The 21,268-nt window shown below is 48.6% G+C and overlaps 1 protein-coding gene across 5 annotated transcripts; it reads left to right on the forward strand.

Moving 5' to 3' along the window:
• Positions 1 to 9,675: 9,675 nt before the first annotated feature.
• Glyctk (glycerate kinase) lies at positions 9,676 to 15,386 on the forward strand. Of its 5 annotated transcripts, none has more exons than XM_008849962.3 (5): positions 9,676 to 9,774; positions 12,136 to 12,551; positions 12,767 to 12,918; positions 13,701 to 13,876; positions 14,177 to 15,386. In XM_008849962.3, exons 2-5 carry the CDS (start codon positions 12,175 to 12,177, stop codon positions 15,041 to 15,043), a joined length of 1,572 nt encoding a protein of 523 aa, XP_008848184.1. In that variant the 5' UTR covers positions 9,676 to 9,774; positions 12,136 to 12,174; the 3' UTR covers positions 15,044 to 15,386. The 5 variants fall into 5 exon arrangements, with proteins under 5 accessions (XP_008848184.1, XP_017657999.1, XP_029410391.1 ...); XM_017802510.2 differs by having other exon boundaries at positions 9,701 to 9,774; positions 12,140 to 12,551; XM_029554524.1 differs by lacking the exon at positions 9,676 to 9,774 and adding an exon at positions 11,891 to 11,993.
• The last annotated feature ends 5,882 nt before the right edge of the window (positions 15,387 to 21,268 follow it).

The following is a 21,268-nucleotide window of genomic DNA, read 5'->3' on the forward strand; positions in this document are numbered from 1 at the left end:
GACCTCCGTGACATTGCACGACATGGGTGTACTTACTTACATGCAGGCAATATACTCATACACACAAAATTTAAAAAAAATAATTTAAAGATATTTGTGGGACCAGTGAGATGGCTCAGGGGGTGAAGGGTCTTGTTGCCAAACTTGAAGAATGGGATCGATTCCCAGAGCCCATGTGGTGGAGAGAACAGACTTCCATAAGTTGTACTTTGATTTCCACATGTGTATGGCACGTACATATACAAAATAAATGAATGTGAAACAAAAACATATGCTATTTATTTTTTATTTATTATAGTACTGTGGATTGAAGCCAGAGCCTCATGAATGCTAGGCAAGGTTTTAAGCCTATTTTAATGATGAAAACTCAGGTTCTGCCAGGGTAAGTAACTTCTCAAGGTCATGAAGATAGTAAACACCCAAAACTGGATTCACACTGTGCTTTTGCGCTGCAAAGCTTTGGCCTTGTTTCCAAGGCAAATTTCAAATAACCATTTACACTTAACAAAGTCTATTGTTGGCAAACAATGTTTTCTTGTTCTGGGAGGAAGAGTTGGACTGTCCTAGGGTGGAGGAACTGCCTAGTACCCCTTTCTGATAATCCAACTTACAGTGTGTCCTTGGATTCCAAATTTACAGATGGAAAATCTAGCTAAACCCATGCTGGTTGTATTTGAAAAGCACAAGTGAGGGCTTTTTCTTTTCTGTGGTTATCTCCTAAACAATGTGGTGTGACGATCACACAAAGTGTAGTAGAAATTAAAAAGGAGATGATTTCAAGTACATAGGAAGATGTGTGTGTGACATATACAAATGCTATTTTGTTTATTTATTTATTTATTTTTAATTTTTTTATTTTAACTTTATGTGTATGAGTGTATTGCCTGCATGTATGTGAGTGCACCCATGTCGTGAAATGCCGCGGATGTCAGAAGAGGGCTTCGGATTCCCCTGGAACTGGAGTTAAGGACGGTTTGTAGCCACCATGTGGGTGATGGGAATCGAATCCAAGTCATCTGCAAGAGCAGCCAGTGCTCTTAACCGCTGAGCCATCTCTCCAGCCCCTTTATTCATTTATTTTTAGTTTTAAAAAGATTTATTTGGGGGCTGGAAAGATGGCTCAGTGGTTAAGAACTGTGGTTGTTCTTGCAGAAGACCTGGGTTCGAATCCCAGCACCCATATGGGCGCTAGCAACTGTCTATAACTCCAGTCCCAGGGGATCCGACAGCCTCTTCTGACCTCCATGGGCATTACATGACATGGGTGCACTTAAGTACATGCAGACAATACACACATACACATAAAATAAAAATTTAAAAAAAGATTTATTTTTATTAATTATTTTTTTGTTTGTTTATTTATTGGTCTTTTTGAAACAGGGTTTCCCTGGAGCCCCAGCTGGCCTGGAACTCATTGTGTGTAGACCAGGCTGGCCTGGAACTGCCTGCCTCTGCCTCCCAAGTACTGGGACTATAGGCTTGTGCCACCACGCCTGGCTTAAAAAGATTTATTTTTAAAATTAAAATTGTTTTATTTTTATTTTATGTGTATGAGTGTTTTATCTGCATGTATGAGTGTTGTGCAATGCCCACAGAGGCCAGAAGAGGGTGTCAAATCTCCTGGGACTGGAGATATGAGTGGTTGTTAGCTTTCATGTGAGTGCTGGGAACAGAACCCAGGTCCTCTTCAAGAGTAGTCAGTGCTCTTAACCACTGAGCCATCTGTCCAGCCTGGTCTATTTTATTTTTAATGATGTGTACCTGTGTGTCTGTGGGTGTCTGTGAATGCAGGTGCCCACAGAGGCCAGAAGAAGGCATTGAATTCCAAGAGCTGGAGTTAATGAGGTTGTGATCTGCCTGTTGTGAGCCCTCTATAAGAGCAGTACATTCTCTCAACCACTGAGCCATCTTTCCAGGCCCTAAACACTATTTTATGTAAGGACTTTAGTATCCTTGAGTTTTGGCATCCATGGGGATCATGGGATCCATTCTTGGTGGACATCAGTGCCAGATACTAAGCGACAACTATGAAGTATTGGTGGTTGGTAGAATTCTCACCTCCTAAGGGACAACTGTGCTCTGGAGGCCTGGCATCAGTGTCTACGCCGAGCTGCTTCCTGTGCGTTGTCTGTACTCTTCACTTCACCTTGCTCTCCTTGAGCACTGGCAACCCACTCCCTCCCACAGGAAACAGCCGGCATTTCAGAGCCAAAGGTGGATGGCTGAGGGCTGTCCGAAAGCTTGAAGCCCCAATCTGAGGTAAAGGGTTTTGTTCGTTTGTCCTTCCTTTCTTCAACTTACCAGGGTAACTTGTCTCTCCAGGAAGCCTGCTCATCTCCTAACTAATTGTAAAATTAAAATGTACAGATCTTTTCTCTGTGTACTCCCTGTTCATGGGTTACAGGAGAGCTCGCTTACATGAGATTAAGAGTTTTCCAGCCAGCAGTGGTGGTGCACATTTTTAATTCTAGCACACAGGAGACAGTGGCAAGTGGATCACTGTGAGTTCGAGGACAGGTTGGTCTATACAGAGAGTTCCAGGCTAGCCAGTGCTATAGAGTGAGATTCTGACTGAAAAACAAAATCAGGAAAATACCAAGCAGAGACTAGCTGTGACTGGAAGCAGTTATGCAGACCTTCAAACCAAACAAGCTTCTGATCAATCATGTTTTCTTTTCCTTTTCTTTTTTTAAAATTTATTTTATGTATGTGAATGTTTTGCCTGCATGTAAGTATGTGCACCATGTATGTGCCTGCAGAAGCCAGAAGAGGGTATCAGGTCCCCTGAAACTGGAATAACAGAAGGTTGTGAGCTGCCATATGGGTGTTGGGACCTGAACCTGGGTCCTCTGCAGCAGCAGCAAGGCTCTTAATTGCCGAGTCATCTCATGAGCCCCCCCCCCCCCTTTTGGGCTTCTAACTTGCTAGTAGTTAAGGGAGGATGACCTCAAACTTCTAATCCTCCTTCCTCTACCTCCTGAATGCTGGCATTATAGGCATGTCCCACCATGCCCAGTTTTATATGGTGCTGGGGATTGAGCCCAGAGCCTCACGCATGCTAGGCAAGTGCTGTACTACTGAACTATATTCCCAGTTCAAGAAAAGATTTTATTAGCAACATTGCCATGTTGGAAGACGGGAGCATAGCATCTGAGAATGTGTTGCTACTAAGAGAGGGAGTGTGTGTATATAATTTTTTATTTGATTTTTGAGACTGGGTCTCCCTGTAGTCCCAGCCTGCCTGGAACTCTCTATGTAGAACAGGTTGCCCTCAATCTCACAGAAATCAGTCTGCCTCTGCCTCCTGACTGCTGGGATTAAAGGCATGTACCACACACCCATCTATCATCTATCTATCTATCTATCTATCATCTATCTATCTATCTATCTATCTATCTATCTATCTATCTATCTATCTATCTATCATCTCTCTATCATCTAATTGAGACAAATTCTCACTAAGTATTATCCCTGGCTGACCTGGAATGAGTTATGTGGAACAAGTTGGCCTCAAACTTGGTGTGATCCTCCTGTCTCTGTCTCCTGAATGCTGGGATTATGGGTATATACCTTCAGGCCCAGCTCTACAGGCTCTATCCTGGGAATGCTATCTCAGTCTCAAGTAGGTGAGCACCAGGGCTGTTCATTAATATTGAGTTCTGGAATGTAGATTGCGTTGGTACAAAGGTCACTGAGCATCATGGCTCTGTGAATTTAAGAAAACATGATTGATGTTGGCGATACAGCTCAGATGGTAGAGTGCTTGCTGAGCATACATGAAGTCCTGGGTTTGACCTCTAGCACCCTAGAAAACTCCAAAAAGGAGCTGGAGAGATGGATCAGCAGTTAAAAGCATTCTGTGCTCTTCTAGAGGACTTGAGTTCACTTCTCATCACCCACAATGGGCAACTCACAACTAATAGAATGTGTGACTCTCAGGAAAGCCATAGGCTTCATTAGAAGAGGCCATAAAGGCATAAAGCCATTAGAGTGGCCAAAGGGCTCTAAATTGTAAAAGTGCAAAGTTTGGTGGTCTGGCCTTGCTCACCTCTTATCAGTTGGTCACTCCCAGGATTGAGAGATACTGTTTGTGGAGCCCACCTGTCTCCTTTAGGAGATAGCATGTCTGCCAACTCTGAGGAAATAATTTAAGAAGACCCTCAAACACTCCAAGGACATCAAACCCTGGCACTAATTCCCCACAAAGTGCAGCTGTGTCACACATACCCCCCCCGCCGTTTGTTTGTCTAGTTGTAGATGCTTGTTTTTTGCCCACAGCCTTGGCTCTGGTTTTTGTCTCCTACTCCTCTATCTTTCCTTTTATTCTCCAAAAAAATCTAACAACAATCACCTGTAACTCCAGCTCCAGGGGATCCAATGACCTCTTCTGGCCTCCATGGGCACCCATAAATATAAAGAAGATACACAGACATACCACATATACGCTTAAAGAAAATAAAATAAATCTTTAAAAACCCCGCAAAACAGATACATTTTTCTTGTCCTATCACTCTGTCTCGGGTTATTGGCTCTCTTGGGCACAGCAGAACCTCACCTTTCACAGTTACAAGCTCAGGCAGAGCTGACCTTGGAAGTCCCACCAAGGGAATTCTTCCCCCAACTCTTTGCAGCTATGTGGCAGGTGTCAGACAAGGTGGTGCAGGTCCTGGGAGGGATTAGGGGTGGAGTGATAAGAAGAGGCTGAGCAGAATCCTCAAAGGTCCAGAATGTCGAGGCCAAATGAAGGACAAAATGTGTCTAAAGGAGCTCTAGGAGGGGCAGTTGCTTCCAATTAGGAGTTCATGACACTCTGAGTTCTCTCAAGCATCTCATAAATTAAGTCAGTTTGGGGCTGTCGAGGTGGTTCAGTGGGTAAGGGTACTTGCTGTGCAGGCCTGGTGATCTGAGTTGGATCCTTGGAGTCCAAGTAAAGCCTGAAGGAGAGAAATGACTCTACAATGTTGTCCTCTGACCTCCACACATGAGCTAAGACGTGTATTCAGATACATACATCATGCACACATAAGAACAATAAATAAAACTAGTTTTCTCTTCATTGTGGATTTTAAGATGGATTTTTCAAAGGTTCTTTCGGGAGCTGCTGATGCAAAATACAGCTCTTGCTCCAAAGGGAATAAGAGAATTTATTCTGAACTAAATATGAATAACCATGACTTGAGAACATGGATTCAAGTGTTCTGAATGACATGTTCCATTGTGAAAGCGGTTACTTGAAATTTTTATAGTCACAGAACAGAAGAATGTATAAATTAATGCATTTACCAAATACATCGGTGGGACTATCAGCAGGTAGGCAGTTAACAAAACAGGAAAACCTCTGATACATGTTTTAGATGCTATCTGATGACAGTCTTGGATATTGGATTTGTGGAAGTTAATTTGTGGTCTGCTAATAAGTTAGTTAACTAGCTGGGCACTTGGGAGGCAGAGGCAGGCAGATCTCTGTGAGTTCAAGCCCAGCCTGGTCTACATAGTGAGTTCTAGGCCAGCTGGGGCTACAGGGAGACTCTGTTGCAAAAAAGACAAAAAAAAAGGAAAGGAAAAGCAAAAGATATTAGATTAAATAGAGGGTAATAAGTGTCTATTAAGTGTCTAAAACCCTGGTATGCTAGCTCACACCTGTTATCCCAGCATATAAGAGGCAGAGGCAGGAGGATTGCTATGAGTTCCAGGCTAACCTGAGTTATACAGTGAGTTCCAAGCCAGAAACCTTGTCTCAAAAAACCCCTAAAAAACAACAAAAATACAAGGGAACTAAAAATAGCCCAAGACAATTTCAGCTCCAGATGTGCAACATTCCAACTCTCCACAGTCACAGAAGTTCTGATCAGTGACTCAGTCTGCAGACTCCCACAGAGTTCACAGAGCTCCTATTGTTTGAATATTTGTATGGCTTCAAAGTTCCTGTTGAGACCTAATCTCCAATGTAGTAGTACAGGATGAGAGCGTATGGGAGGTGCTTAGGTCATGAGGGACAGCCAGTTGTGAATGAAATTAAGGCCTCTCATGAGAAGCTTCACAGAGTGAGGCAGAAGGCCCCCCATCTTCTACCTTGTGAATCTCTACTTTGTTTTCTCTGGGGGATACAACAATGAAGTGCCATCTTGGAAACAGAAACAAGGCTATGACCAGACACCAAACCTACGGATGCCTTCATCCTGGAGTGTGCATGTAATGTGTTTGCCTGTGTGTCCAGGTGCATGTGTGTGGATTTGGGTGTGGAGGCCAAAGGACAACCCTGGGTGCCATTTCTCAGGCACCATCCACTGTGTTTTTTGAGAAAGGGTCTTTTACTGGTCTGGAACTCTCCAAGTAGGCTATGTTGGCCTGCCAAGGGAGCCCCAAGGATCTGCTTGTCTCTATCCTGCCTGGTGTTGGCCATCATGCCCAGCTTTTTTCTATGGGTGGTGGGGATTGAACTCAGGTCCTCATGCTTGCATGGTAAGCATTTAACTGGCTGAGCTATATCTCAATTTTATTCTTCCTGATGGCTCAGTAAAACTTAGCTTCCCTTGCCGGGCGTGGTGGCACATGCTTGTAGTCCCAGCACTTGGGAGGCAGAGGCAGGCGGATTTCTGTGAGTTCAAGGCCAGCCTGGTCTACACAGTGAGTTCCAGGAAAGCTGGGGCTTACAGGGAGTCCCTGCTTCAAAAAGACCCCCCCCCAAAAAAAACCCCAAAAAACCCAAAAAACAAACCTTAGCTTCCCAAGTACTAGAACTATAGGTGTGCACCACCATGCCCTGCTAGTTTTCTATTTACTTATTTTTATGTGCATTGAGTGTTTTGTCTGCATGTATGTAATTGCACCTGGGTGTGAAATGCCTGTGGAGCTCAGAGGTGGGTGGAAGATCCCTTGGAACTGAAATTATGGTTGGTTGTTAGCACCATGTGGGTGCTGGGATTTGAACCTGGGTTCTCTACAAGAGCAGTCAGTGCTCAACCGCTGAGCCATCTCTCTAGCCCCATTACTCTGATTATTATTATTATTATTATTATTATTATCCCACACTGCTGTTCAGAGGGAAATTTTGTGCACCTCTCTCATTAAGTGATGAAAACATAATTAGATACCACTTACCTTTCTGGGCTAGTCTGTCAAACAGTAGGAAAGAAATGAATTCCTTTTTTATGGTGCTGAGGATTGAATTTTGAATTTAGGGCCTCCTTCATGCTAGCCAAATGTTTGGCCTGGAACTCTCTATGTAGACCACGCTGGCCTTGAATGCACAGAGATCTGCCTGTCTTTCCTTCCTGAGTGCTGGGATTAAAGGCCTGTGCCACCATGCCTGGCTAGCCCTCTTTTATTTCCACCTAAAAATATTTTACTTAAAAATTTTTAATTTGGGCTGGAGAGATGGCTCAGTGATTAAGAATACTGGTTGTTCTTGCAGAAGACTAGGGTTCGAATCCCAGCACCCACATGGCAGCTAACAACTGTCCATAACTCCAGTCCTAGGGGACCCGACACCCTCTTCTGACCTCCATGGGCACTGCACGACACAGGTGCACTTACTTACATGCTGGCAATACATGCACACACATAAAATAAAAATAATAAAATTTAAAAAATTTTTAGTGTGTGTGTGTGTGTGTGTTTGTGCACATTCATACAGGTACTTAAGGAGGCCAGAGAAGTGCACTGGCTCCCCTGGAGCTGGAGTTATAGGCAATTGTGCTAAACATGGGTGCTGGGAACTGAACTGTCTTCTGTTAACAGAAGCAAGTGCTCTTAATTAACCTCTAAACCATCTCTCCAGCCCCTCACATTTTTGAGATAGGGTTTCACTATACAGCTCAGGCTGGCCTTGAACTCACTCTGTGGCTCAGAAACACTTTGAATTTTTTTTTTTGTCTTTTTGAAGCAGGGTCTCCCTGTAGCCCCAGCTGTCCTGAAACTCACTATGTAGACCAGGTTAGCCTTGAACTCACAGAGATCTACCTGCCTCTGCCTCCCAAGTGCTGGGGCTACAGGCGTGCGCTACCACGCCCACCAACACTTTGAATTTTGATCTTTCTGTTTTAACTTTCCCAGTAGCTGAGCTTATAGGCCTGTACCCTGGCCTGGCAGTAAATTTTTTTCGTTTTTAAAGACAGGGTCTCATGGAGCCCAGACTGACCTTCAATTCTCTGTGTAGCTGAGGATGGCCTTGAGATCCTGATCTTTCTGAGTGTTGAGGTTACAGGCATGTACCATCATGCCTGGTTTATGTGGTGCTGGGGACTGAACTCAGATTTTCAATTGAACTCAGTTGGTAGGATGCCAAGCAAGCAACCTACCAACTGAGCTACAATGTCAGCCTTGTACCCATTTTAAATACTCCACTGTAATTCCTAAGCTACTCACAAGATGCATCTGATAACAAGATTTAGCCCACTGGGCTGAGAACTCCTGCAAGGTATTGACAGGATCTAATTCTTATTTATATTTCTATTGCCCTGCATGCAAACAGAAACTGGAATTTCTCTCTCTCTCTAGTTAAAAAAAGTTATTTTGGGGCTAGAGAGATGGCTCAGCGGTTAAGAGCACTGACTGCTTTTGCAGAGGATCTGGGTTCGATTCCCAGGACCCACATGGCAGCTACGAACCGTTCTTAACTCCAGTTCCAGGGGAATCCGAAGCCCTCTTCTGATCTCCGACGCATTGCATAACATGGGTGCACTCACATACATGCAGGTAATACACTCCAACACGTAAAATAAAAATACAAAATATTTTAAAAAATTTTGTTTTTCTGAATGTTTTTGCCTGCATGTGTGTAAGTGCACTATACATGTATGCAATGTCCTTAGAGGCCAGAAGAGGGTCTCAGACCCCCCTGGAACTGGCGTTATAGGTGGTTGTTAGCTGTGATGTGGGTGCTGGGAACTGAACCCATCTTCTGCAAGAGCACCCAGTGCTCTTAACCCCTGAGTTGTCTCTCCAGACCTCCTTAGGGTTTTTGAAACAGGGTCATATTCTGTTACCCACATTGACAGGGAGCAGAGACCTGTTCAGCTGCAAAGTGGAAGGGATCTCACAAAAAGAAAAGATGCTGAGTGGAAGTAGAGGGCATCATGAAGGGGAAACAAGGGAATTTAAATCCAGAAGAATGATTAAGCTTTTCAATTACATGGCAGTACACATCAGTACTCAGGAGCAGGAGGATCATAAATTCGAGGCTAGCCTGGGCTACACAGTGAGACTCTGTGTACAGAAAATATCATCCTTCGCCAAGTGTTTTTAAAAAAAGAAACGTGAGATCATCGTTTGTGAAGCAACTCCTTTCCATCAGTAAAAACAGTGTACTCTTTGTGTTTTTAAGAGTCCAGCCAATACTTGCAAGATGAATCTGCGGAAGGCTCAGGGTCATCTGTGTTTACATGCAGTTTGCACTTGTGAGAGTTATGGAACAGAAACGTCGATGAGATGTGGAATTAACTCCATGGGAGGAGCGAGGATGACTCTGAAATCTGTCTCCAAAGGGGTGTTGTGGCTCTGTCCCCTGGTTCAGCTCAGTGCCTAGCACCTAACAGAAGTTCAGGCTGCATTGAACGACTGACCAGATCTTGCAGGGTGACGAGGAGGGGAAGACCACTGCAATTTAGAGAGAAGCCATTGAGATTGAGGCATGGATGCGACTCCTTCCAGGTTTCTTCGCGGTCAATGAGGAGTGAACACACGCCCCTGCTTCCGGAGTCCCCACCCCGCTTCCGAATTAAGTCCTGCCCACCCGGGGTATTTCCGGTCTTCAGTGCTGGAAGCCGCAGAGCGGTAAGTTTGCGTCTTAAGACTTAGCCTTTGGAAGTAATCCCTCGGCCAGACAGGGGCAGGTCCAGGCGACTGTCCCTTATATTTTGGGACGCTTAGCATTAGGCTGCAACCATTTTAATCGCGAAGACCCGAGGCCCTAGGATAACGTCACTTCCGGGCCTTCTGGGCGCCGATGAAACCCGGAAGTGACCCATGTCCTACTTGGTTCCGAGGAGGGATCGAGGCTGATCTAAGCATTTCATTTAGTTACTTGAAGCGCCCTGGGTTTTGGAAGGGGCCCTGTATATAGAGTTAAGGGATTTGGCAACTGAAAAATGCAAGACGTCCAGTTAAATTTAAAGTTAACACGATGGGTGATTTTTAGAATGAATATGTCGCAAATGTCCATTTGGCAACTGAAAAATTCAAGACGTCCAGTTAAAGTTAACGAGTGACTTTTAGAATGAATATGTCGTAAATGTCCTGGGTATATTTATACTAAAAAAAAATCTTAAATTCAAATTTCACGGAACGTCCTGTATTTTATTTGCCTTAAGCATCCTCTTGTTCTGGACTCCAAGTCAAGATCTTCTAGGCTTCTGCCCCTCTGAAATGGGTACAAAGTTCACCCAGGCTGTAAATACTAGATTTTTTTTTTTTTTTTTTTTTGGTCTTTTTGATACAGAGTCTTCCTGTAGCCCCAGCTGTCCTGGAACTCACTATGTAGACCAGGCTGGCCTTGAATTCACAGCGATGCACCTGCCTCTGCCTCCCGAGTGCTGGGATTAAACGTGTGCGCCACCATGCCGGGCTAATATTAGATGTTTTAAGACGCGGAAATGTGTTTGGCTATCACGAGAACTGAACGTGTTTACAGAGATTTCATGGTGATGCCCTGTGTATTTCCTTTCACACTATGTCAGGCAGGCCTAGTATTTTCTGTGAAAGCTGTGAAAGCAAAATGATAAAGGTCTGGAAGTTGCCACTTGATTTAGGTATGGGATAAACTGGTCTGGGGTTTTCTCTGTTACAGCAGACAAAATCAGAGAGCTTGAGACTGTGAGGCAAGGCAGAGTATCAGCCTTTCTCCAATCTTGGGATTGAACGCAGTAGCTCATGCATACTAGGCCAGCACACTTTCAGTTTCCCTGAGAGAATTGGTCATAATTTTACTCCATCTTGCAAATGAAGTTCAGAGAGAGAGAGAGAGCAAAGTAGATGTCCCAGCCACTCAAAAAGCTGGAACCCCAGTTCCTAGGCTTCCTCCCCTTCTGCCCACACTTACTATCTTGCAGCATTTTAGGCTCTTGAATATAGCTCAGTGGTAGAGTGCATGCGCAGCATATGCAAAACCCTGGGTTTGGTCCCCAGCACCTTTCCTTCCCCAAATCTAGATGCCTTTTTACAGAGGAGTCCTTTGGAGGTTTATTGCCCCTAAAGTCCTTTATAGCTTTCTGACCTTTATCACAAGGGTTCTAGTTTTTTTTTTTTTTTTTTTTTTTTTCTTTGCCCAGTGGGGAAAATGATTGTTCGGCTTAGCTCTGGGAGCCTGGCCTTTGCCTTCTCCAGCCACTGGGCTCCTAACCACTGTGGGTGGTGTAATTCAGGACTTGTTTTGCTATCTCAGAGCCAGAAAGGGATGTTCCTGGCAAGGGTGATCTTGATTAGCAATGAGGGTAGAAGGGCATCTTTTCTAAGATGGGCCTCATAGCACATGGCCTCTTGTAGGTGGCCTGGGGACTTCCCAGAGGGCCCACCATAAATCAGACTTTGTAGTTACTCCTGATGTGTACCTAGACTTCTTGAACTGGCCTGAGTGATGGGATTTCTCAAGTTGTATGCCCTGAATTAGCCTATAGCCTTTCTTCCCAGACCCAATATTCCCAGACTAGTTTCATGAGTTAATGAACTAGAGCAAGCTGGAGGTAATTGTGCTCTCGGTCAGTTGATGGGATAACCAAAAGTCTTTTTTTGGCAGTACAAGTGGTAAAGAAGTAAGGCAGGAATGCTAGAAAGGGCATCGCCTCTGTGTGAGGGCTAGAAGTGCAGGATGTGGAAAAGGGGTGGCAGGGGAGCCCACTGATAGGAATTGCTTCCTTTATGAATGATTAACTCCCAGCCAAAGAGGGCAACCCAGTAGGAGGGCACAGTTAACAGGAACTTTGGACTTGGGGCAGAGTCTGCAGAAGAGGACTTGGCTGGGCAGCAGGGCTGGGCTTTCAGGACTGGAGTGAGATCAGGTAACTGCGGGATCATGAGTTCCCCTTGAGTTTCCATTCAGTTAATTCTTGCAGCAGTAGCAGCGGGGTCCACCAGTCCTGAGTCTTCAGAAGGGTGGCCACGGGTAGGTTCTGTCTGGCTTTATTTTGTTCTTCCTCCTAGGCAGCCATGGATGCAAGGCGGTGCTGAGAGAAGTGGGGCATGGCTGTAGCCCTACAGGTCCTACCCTGTCTGGTCCGAGGCCCCTCACGTCCACTCCTCTGGGGGGCCTCAGTGGCCCGGATGGCCAGCGGCATGACCTTAGCAGAACAAGCACGGCAGCTGTTTGAGAGTGCTGTGGGTGCTGTGCAGCCGGGCCCTATGCTGCAAAGGGCACTGTCCTTGGATCCTGGTGGCAGACAGCTGAAGGTGCGGGACCGGAGCTTTCAGCTGCGGCAAAACCTCTACCTAGTGGGCTTCGGCAAGGCTGTACTAGGCATGGCCGCTGCAGCTGAGGAACTACTGGGCCAGCATCTTGTGCAGGGTGTGATCAGCGTTCCCAAGGGGATCCGAGCTGCCATGGAGCATGCTGGCAAGCAGTAAGGAGCCGTGGGGGGCAGGGGCTGTTCACCGTTGTTCCTTGGAGGAGTAGCTTCCTTCCTCAGGGACCTCCCTTTCTCCTGGGTCTGGCCTGGTTGAAGATGGGTGTCAGTCAGCATCCTCATTCATCCCTCTTTCACCTGAACGGCTGAGCAGTTGGGTGGGAGGAGAAAAGCTCACCCCATCTCCTCTTTCCCTTTTGCTCCCTCATCAGAGAGATGCTGCTGAAGCCACACAGCCGGGTTCAGGTGTTTGAGGGTGCAGAGAACAACTTACCAGATCGTGATGCACTGCGGGCTGCACTGGCCATCCAGCAGCTGGCGGAGGGCCTCACAGCTGATGACCTGCTGCTTGTGCTTATCTCAGGTGTGGGTGCCACATCAGCTCAGAACAGCTGACAGGGGATGCTGCACATACCAAATCCTTGAGAGGTTGATCTGAGCCCCCAGGGTCATAGGGTGAAGTTGGGACCAAAGGAGACAGTGAGGAGCCTGGAGGGTACCTTGTGCACCTGATGTCAGGCCAATCACCTGACCTTCCCTGTGAGGTCCTCCTTAGCTGACCTTCTGTGATGGTGAGAGGGCACAATGGGGGGCACCTAACACACATCAGAATTTTTTGGAAAATGTTGCTGTCTGCATCAATGTCACTCAGGCTCCAGAAAATTCCCTACAGAGCCTTTGCTTGGCTATCTGCTGTTTTCCCCTATTCTGTGCTTTGTTTTGTTTTGTTTTGCTTTTTGAGACAGGGTCTCTCTATAGCCCCAGCTGTCCTGGAACTCATCATGTAGACCAGGCTGGTCTCTATCTCACAGAGCCATGCTTCTTTAACAAAAAATAATTTTTGTGGTACTAGGGATCAAACTTAGGGCTTCATACATGCTAGGCAAGCACTCCACTACTGAGCTGTATCCCCAGCCCTGTTTGAACCTTTTAAGAACAGTTGGCTCTTCTAGTCTCTTCTGGGACCAGGAGTACCCCAAGGTAGGGGACAACCTCTGGTGACTGGGCATGGTGACTGTGCACACACTCATTCTGTCCACAGGAGGGCAGTGTAACTCCACCTTCTTAGCCTACTTCCCCCTGTGGACTGCCTAGTTTCCTGGGTTGGGATGTCTTTTCTGTCTGACATCCTCACTGACTCTGCAGGTGGGGGCTCAGCCCTGCTGCCTGCCCCCATCCCACCTGTCACACTGGAGGAGAAACAGATGCTCACCAAATTGCTGGCTGCCCGGGGAGCCACTATCCAGGAGCTGAACACCATCCGGAAGGCCCTGTCCCAGCTCAAGGGTGGTGGGCTGGCTCAGGCTGCCTACCCTGCTCAGGTGCATAAGTCACATATTCCTTAGACAGTCCTGAATTCCCCACATGTGACAGGGAGATGAAAGCCTAAGCCAGGATACAGGTTGGCAGGGACTTGGTGGGGGAAGTCCTGGGAGGAGCCCCAAAGAGGGTGAGAGGGAGTTCCCATGACTCAGTGTCCTGTGAGCCCAGATGAAAGTGGCAAGAAGTTAGTTGTGGGCAAGGAACATACCATGTGGTGGATACCCAGGGATAGTTTGTCTTTAAGGGCTCTGGGAAATGGAGGAGGCAGAACTGAACCTTGATGTGTGGCCTTTGTCCAGGTGGTAAGCCTCATCCTGTCAGATGTGGTTGGGGACCCCGTGGAGGTGATCGCCAGTGCCCCCACTGTTGCCAGTGCCCACAGTGTGCAAGATTGCCTGCATATCCTCAATCACTATGGCCTTCGTGCTGCTCTGCCACGTTCTGTGAAGACTGTGCTCTCTCGAGCTGACTCTGACCCCCATGGGCCACACACCTGTGGTCATGTCCTCAATGTGATCATTGGCTCTAATGTGCTGGCACTGGCTGAGGCTCAGAAGCAGGCTGAAGTGCTGGGCTACCGTGCCATGGTGCTGAGCACAGCCATGCAGGGTGATGTGAAAAGCGTTGCCCAGTTCTATGGGCTGCTAGCCCACGTAGCTGCAGCTCGCCTCACCTCATCTATGGCTGCAGCTTCCATGGAGGAGGAAACAAAGCTCCATCAGTTGGCAACTGATCTCCAGCTCCCAGATCTGCAGCTGGAGGAGGCTCTGGAGGCTGTGGCAGAGGCTAAGGGCCCAGTCTGCATCCTGGCTGGTGGTGAGCCCACTGTGCAGCTGCAGGGCTCTGGCAAAGGAGGTCGGAACCAAGAACTTGCTCTGCTTGTTGGAGCAGAGCTGGGAAGATGGCCACTGGGGCCTGTTGATGTGCTGTTTTTGAGTGGAGGTACTGATGGGCAAGATGGGCCCACTGAGGCTGCTGGGGCCTGGGTCATGTCTGAGCTTGCCAGCCAGGCTGCCGCTGAGGGCCTGGACGTGGCCACCTTCCTTGCCCACAATGACTCACACACCTTCTTCTGCCGCCTCCAGGGTGGAGCACATCTTCTGTACACAGGGTTGACAGGGACCAATGTCATGGATGCCCACCTCTTGTTTTTGCGGCCTCAGTGATGATGTAGCTCACATTTTGAGAGTCTGTGAGAGGCCTACAAGGTCCAGATCATTCAGGAAGATCAAGGTTTCATCTTCAGGACCTCACCATGCTTTAGGACTCCCTCTCTCCTCAGCCCTGGCTGAGATCTACTCCATAGCCACCTTGCAACTAGACTGGAAGGTGGGGGCTCTCTCCACCCCTACTTTCTCATGGAAGCAGGTGGCCTTTGAGGACTAGGACATGCCCCTTATTCCTTGTTTTTGCCCAGAAAGCCTTCCTGCCATTTCCTCAGCCTGTTTCTTCCATGGAAGCTAGGGAGACTGAAAATAAAAAGGAGCATACTCTGGGGGTCTCAGCGCATCTTTGGCTCAGTGTATCTTTCCTCAGTGCAGATTTGCAGGGAGCTGCTTGGAGGGAAGTATGGTATGGCTGCAGCCACAGGACCTGACAGCTTCTCGTACCCTTCTCTGCTAGACACTCAGGGCCTGTTTCAGGTTAATCAGAGCCTTTGCCTGTCTAGAGTCTGTGAGGGCTGAATCTGGCTCCTAGAAGCCTCAGTGTGGCAAGCAGGACAGGCTTAAGGACTGCCACCTACTGCCACCCAGCCATGACTCTCTGTGGCACCCTTGTCCTCTCCTCTCCTGCTGCAGGCCTCTTAGGGTAGACCTTGACTACTCGCTACCAAGGATGTTTCTCTTGCATTTGGACAGCCCTTAGCTTTCCTTGTGCTGAAATCTGTCTTGCCTCCTCACCCTGTTTTTCAAGGGGCTTCTCCAGGTCATAGGACATTGGACTTGTTCTCCTGTGCCAGTCCCATTTTCCCAGGCTGAACATTCCATGTTCTTTAGCCACTCTTCTGGGGACACAGTTGGGGCCCTGGTGCCAGCCTTGTAGTGGGTGTCTATGGCGCTAGAATGGTATGTGAGAGCAATGAAGGAGCCCAGCTGCCCCCATCCCATCCTATTATAACTGGCAGAGGTGAGTAGGGAAGAGGGCAGCAATGGAATGCTTCCCTTGGCTTGGCCTGCAGCTACTGTGCTAGCTCCCCTTGAGCCCTCTTGCTCTGTATCAGAGCCCTCCGTTGGCTATCCTCACCGTGCACCACGGCTCCAATCCCTATATGAGTGAGCAACAGAATCACATAGGAATAAAAAGCCATAGAGAACAGTGAGGCCTAGGGCTGCTTCTGTGGGCCCTTCTTCCACCCTGAGGTTGTGAAGGGCTCTAGGTCAGAGCTGGTGTGTCTTCCTGGGAAGAGCTTCCCTTCTCTGCTGGGCTCTAGACAGCCTGGCTGGCAGGAGATTTGGATCCCACAAGTGCTAGAAACTGGAGAGAGTTAAGGTGAGACAGGCTCTGGGGACTAGGGAGGGTTAAGGAAGGGGGAAAGTTTATGCCACTTCCTTTCCTTCTTTTGTGGTGTAGAGGGTTTCGATGGATTTTGTCCTCACCTATCAGCACCTATGCCCTGGTATTCTGGTGGCCTCTAGAGGTCCTATCCCCATCTCAGTTCTTGCCCTTGGGAGTATATTCTCATTGGATGCCAAGTTGTAGGCAAAAGCTACAAGAGCGGAAGGCTGGGGGCTGAGGACCTGTCAGCTGTGTCCTCAGTGTCTGTGCAGGCACGTGTGCACAGGATGCTGGCGTTGGCATGCATCTGTAAGTGTGCATGCAAGTGCTCTGCACAGGCAGGGCTGCTTATGGGCATGGCTGCTTCCATTGCCTGTGGAAGACTTTGCATGTGGATAGTCTTGCTGCAGTCTCCCCTTTCCTAACTTGGTCCCTTCTCTCTACCTATGTTTTCAGAGTCTGGGAGGCCAGGGTCTGAATTGGGCCCAGTTAAAGCAAACAGTTTGTGGGCTTAACCCATTGCATTTCCTCACACATACATTTAGTGAGTCTAGGTGAAAAAAATGTGAAGAATTTCTCAAAGTGGGTGTTCAATAGGAATTATTTGCTACATCAGTGTAAATCATGGAGCTGGGTCTGGTGGCACAGGCCTGTAATCCCAAGTACTCCAGAGGCAGGAGGATCAAAAGTTTAAGGTGAGCCTGGGCTACAGAAGGAATTCAAGGTCAGCCAAGGCAACTTAGTGAGACTGCTTTGAAGAGTAAAAAGGGGTGGGGATATAGCTCAGTGGTACTTTTCCTAGCATTTGTGAGGCCCTGGGTTCAGTATCTAGTGATGAAAAGTGAATGAATGAATAAATGTCAATTATGGGTCAGTAAGCTGCTCTTCTTTGGTTTTGGGCTGCCATCCCTCCTAACTCAGGGTCTTGCTGCCCATTCCTCACTTCATCTTCATGTGCTGACACTTTCCAGGGCTAGAGGATTTTGCCATGAAGGGTGCCCAGCCCTCATGCCCACTGAAGCCTTTACATTCCCCTTCATCCTCTGCACTTGTCATGAACTGATCAGTGGGTCTGGATAGTCCCTTGGGGTCAGTTTAACCAAGTCCCTTTGTCCTATAGCTGGAGAATTAGAGAAGATGGTTTATCTAGGGCTATATAGGACATTAACCACAGACCTAGAATGAGAACCCAAATAGAACTCTTTTTGGTCATTCTTTGTTGCCCTCTGAGGCTCAAAGACCCTGGGACCTAACAAGGGTTCAGGCAGAGTTAAGGGAAGTACTTTTGTTTTCCTTGCTACCCCACAGCTATTTGGGGATGGTGATATGACCACACTTAGCTTCTCCAGGGATCCATAAAGCAGATTTGTTGGTCTCTTGGTGGTTTGGAAGGGCAGCATGGTAAGTAGTTTGGTAGGAAACTATACAGTTGATTGGTAGGTTTCTACATAGAGCCGTGTGCACCTGTATGTGCACTGAGTTGACCTCCAAATTTCTGTGCTATATATATCCTAGGATGGAGGCAGTTTGGTGTAGGTAGAATATTGGTACTGTGGAGCAAGTTGGGCAAAGAGACCTTCTAGGTCAGCAGAGGCTAGATGGCAAAGGGCCTCATGCCTGGCTGAGGAAGTTAACCTTTGATAGCAGAGGCAAGCCTCATGAAGATTTTGGCAGGGAGTGATGCCAAGAGGGTGTGGCAGGATCCTGATCCTGAGGGGGCAGGAGATCAAGGGATGTAAGGAGGTAGGAGGGTCAGGTGGAGACGAGCATCATGGGGCTCTGAGACCTCCCACTTCCCCTTTGCTGGTCTCCCTGCAGCCTCAGCCCTTCAGCCTTCATTCAGCCTTGGTACCTCTTTAGATGCCCACTTTGGAACCAAGATGAAGGCTCCAGCTCAAACATCTTTGGGATTAAATGAGTCCCTTTGTCTCTGGGAATGTTATCAGGCCTTGAAGGTGTGGGAGGCAGAGAGACGGGGTAGTTGGTGTATCCTTTAGAGGGCAGAGGGAGCCCATGTTCAGGTAGGATCTCACTAGTGTGGTGCTTACATGGCCTGAAGGAGCACTAGCATGTGAGTCAGGTCCTAAGACCTTTTCTTAGCCTTTCTGCTTTCCTTTTTCAAACCTTAGTTCCCCTTTGTCTAATATGGATGCTGTTTTTGCTCTGCTTACCTCTGGGAAGTGTCAGTAGCAGGTGGATCTGTGTTGGAAAGCTCTGTGCAAACTGGAGGCCCGGGGAGAAGAAAAAGGCGGGGGGGCTAGGCATAAGTACCTTTCAAGAAGATCTGAAAGAAGATTTCTGCTTAGAGGAGACTCCTCTTGTCAGACAGGGTCAGGATTAGTGCCAGCAGGGTATGGGTGTTCAGGGGCTGAGGCCAAGCAAGCCACCTATATCTTCTGATACTGGAATGGATTAACAGGGTGGTGGACTTTTATTTTTTTTTTTGAGACAATGTCTCATGTAGTCCAGACTGGCCTCCAACTTGAGATGTAACCAAGTATGATCTTGAATTTCCCAATCCTCCTGCCTCTACCTTTGGAATACTATGATTACAGATGTGTGTCATTACCTTGATTTTATGCACTGTTGGAGATCAAACCCAGGGCCTCATGCATGCCAGGGGAGAGCATACTACCAACTAAACTATCTCCCTATCCCCTGCTTTCATATGTGTGTGTGTGTGTGTCTGGGGATAAAATCCAGGGCCTTATGCATGTAAGGTAGGTGTCCACCACTGAGCAACACTTCCAGTTCAGGCATGGTATTTGAGCATGAGAGGTCCAGGAGATGAGAGGGAATCAGTTGGAACTAGTGTCAGCTGACCTTGCCCGAAAAGGTGTGCTCCCTTTATATCGCAGGGAAAAAGTCAGGGCAGCTTGCCTCCCTCTGAGTCTGGGTCATATATGAGGGACTTAGTGATGCCTAGACTGGGCAGAGGAGGACCCGCCTAGCCCCAGGCTGGGAATCCCTAGCTGGGTGAAAGGATTTTTCTCCTGCAGGCAAGGATGCATGAGGGTCAATCTACTCAGGTAACCACTAGAGCCAGTCCTGAGGCTTTGCTTGTTCCCTTCCCCTGGCTCAGGCGATCTGTAGTGGGTGGAGGTAGACATTAGGGTGTATATCAGCTCCATCTGGGACAAATGGTGGCAGCTGCTGTTTTACTCAGATGAAGTTCTGACCTAGGCTGAAGGAGAGTTGGCCCCTATAAATATGTGTCCCAGCTGCTCAATCCTTACTACTCGTGGTAACTGTGCCTCATGGGATCCTATCTACCACCATGATCTGGTCCTCTACTAGCTCTTGGTTCAGGTAACTGCAGGATCTGGCCATGCCCTGACCAAGCAGCCTGAGGTCTTCTCCCAGAATGTACCCCATCAGGAAGGTCCCTACCTCCCGCTCCCGTCTTCTCTGGAACTCCTGAAAGCAGCAGAGTTCTTGGGAGGGGTGAGCTTAGTCCTGGTCCCAGCCAGCCTTGCCTCCAGCCCAGTTCCAGCTGAGAAAGGGGCGGGGCGGCTCAGCCTGGTGAGGGCAGCTTTCAGTCCACTCCTACTCGATGCCCAGCTTTAGGCTCTCAGCCTAAAGCTTGGGGTGGTCCCAGAAAGTGCCTTCACAGTAGCCTCACTCAAGGGCCAGGGCTCTGTCTCCACCTGCTCCCCACCTCCCTACCCTTGCCTACAGAACCCCCGATTCCGCTGTCCCACCCAGTTTCAGCAAGCCGACAGCAGGAACATTTATTCTCTAGCCTGAAACACTACACTGTTTGCAACTCTGGATAATACTGTCCTGGGGACTGTGTCTGCCTGGAGCTGGTCAAAGCCCCCTCAGAGAAGGGAAAGACACCCCACCTCCTCTTACGGCTCTGTTGAGTCTGGGGTCAGTAGCTTGGAGGAAACCCCCACCAGCCTGTGGCAGGGGAGAGATCTCTGCCCCGCCCCCTTCTACCTTGGCAATAGGAACAGCCCTAGTATGTTCCGATCCACAACCAACCGTGGGGACAGTCTCTTGTGAGGGTCACAGCCCCGGTCAGTGCCGCTGCTGCCCTATTGGTAACCCCATAGCTACAGCGCAGCCAGAGGCAGGGGTCAGAGCCCTGGGCTCTAGGGCTGGGTGTCAAACCTTCAGGGGGTGGGCTGTTCGGGCTGTCCCAGCCTCCGCCTTCTCTCTGTCGGGTCCCCTTTAGCCCTGGGCTCTCAGCAGAAGCCAGGCACCAAGGCAGGAACAGCATGCCAGCTCTCTGGCAGCCTTCTCCCTCCACCCTCCGCTGACCACTGGAGCACCTGCTGCTGGCACTCTGCTGTTCCCATTGCCCTGGGCGGAGAAGCCTTGTGGCCTGGGCTGCCCACTCTCCCCACCTGCCCGCCCCCAGGGCTCCAGTTGCCCCGCTCTGGTGTCCCCGAACCCCCAGCGTACCTCAGTGGCGCTGTCTCCTCACCAGAGGCACTGCAGTGTGGGAACTGTCCCGAGGAGCCGGTTCTCAGCTGAAACAAAGAGGTGGGGGAGGAAGAGGGGGGCAGCGGGAGAGGGTGAGTGAGCCGGTGAAGAGTGGAGGCTGGAGGGGGAAGAGAGACGGGAGAGGGTGAGACAGAAAAGAAGGGAGGGGAGGACAAGGAGCCGCCACTGCCCCTGCCGAGAGAAAGCCTGACTCCCCCACAGGAGGGCCAAGAAAGGAGGGAAGAGGAAATGGGGAGGGGGCCAGGCCGAGAAAAGACTGTTAGAGGGCGGGGAGCAGGGATAGTGTGAGGGGGTTGGGGCAAGTGAGGGGGCGTGGGTAGAAGGGGGAGGTGGGGGAGGCAGGGCTGCGGTGGACAGGCGGCTGGCTGCTGGCTGGAGTGGACAGAGGGGTCCCACCCCTGTCCCATGCCAGCTCTGGTTTGAGACTTAGATGGGTAAAAGGC

Source organism: Nannospalax galili, unplaced genomic scaffold (genome assembly GCF_000622305.1).
Source record: "Nannospalax galili isolate Female #2095 unplaced genomic scaffold, S.galili_v1.0 scaffold851, whole genome shotgun sequence".
NCBI lineage: Eukaryota > Metazoa > Chordata > Mammalia > Rodentia > Spalacidae > Nannospalax > Nannospalax galili.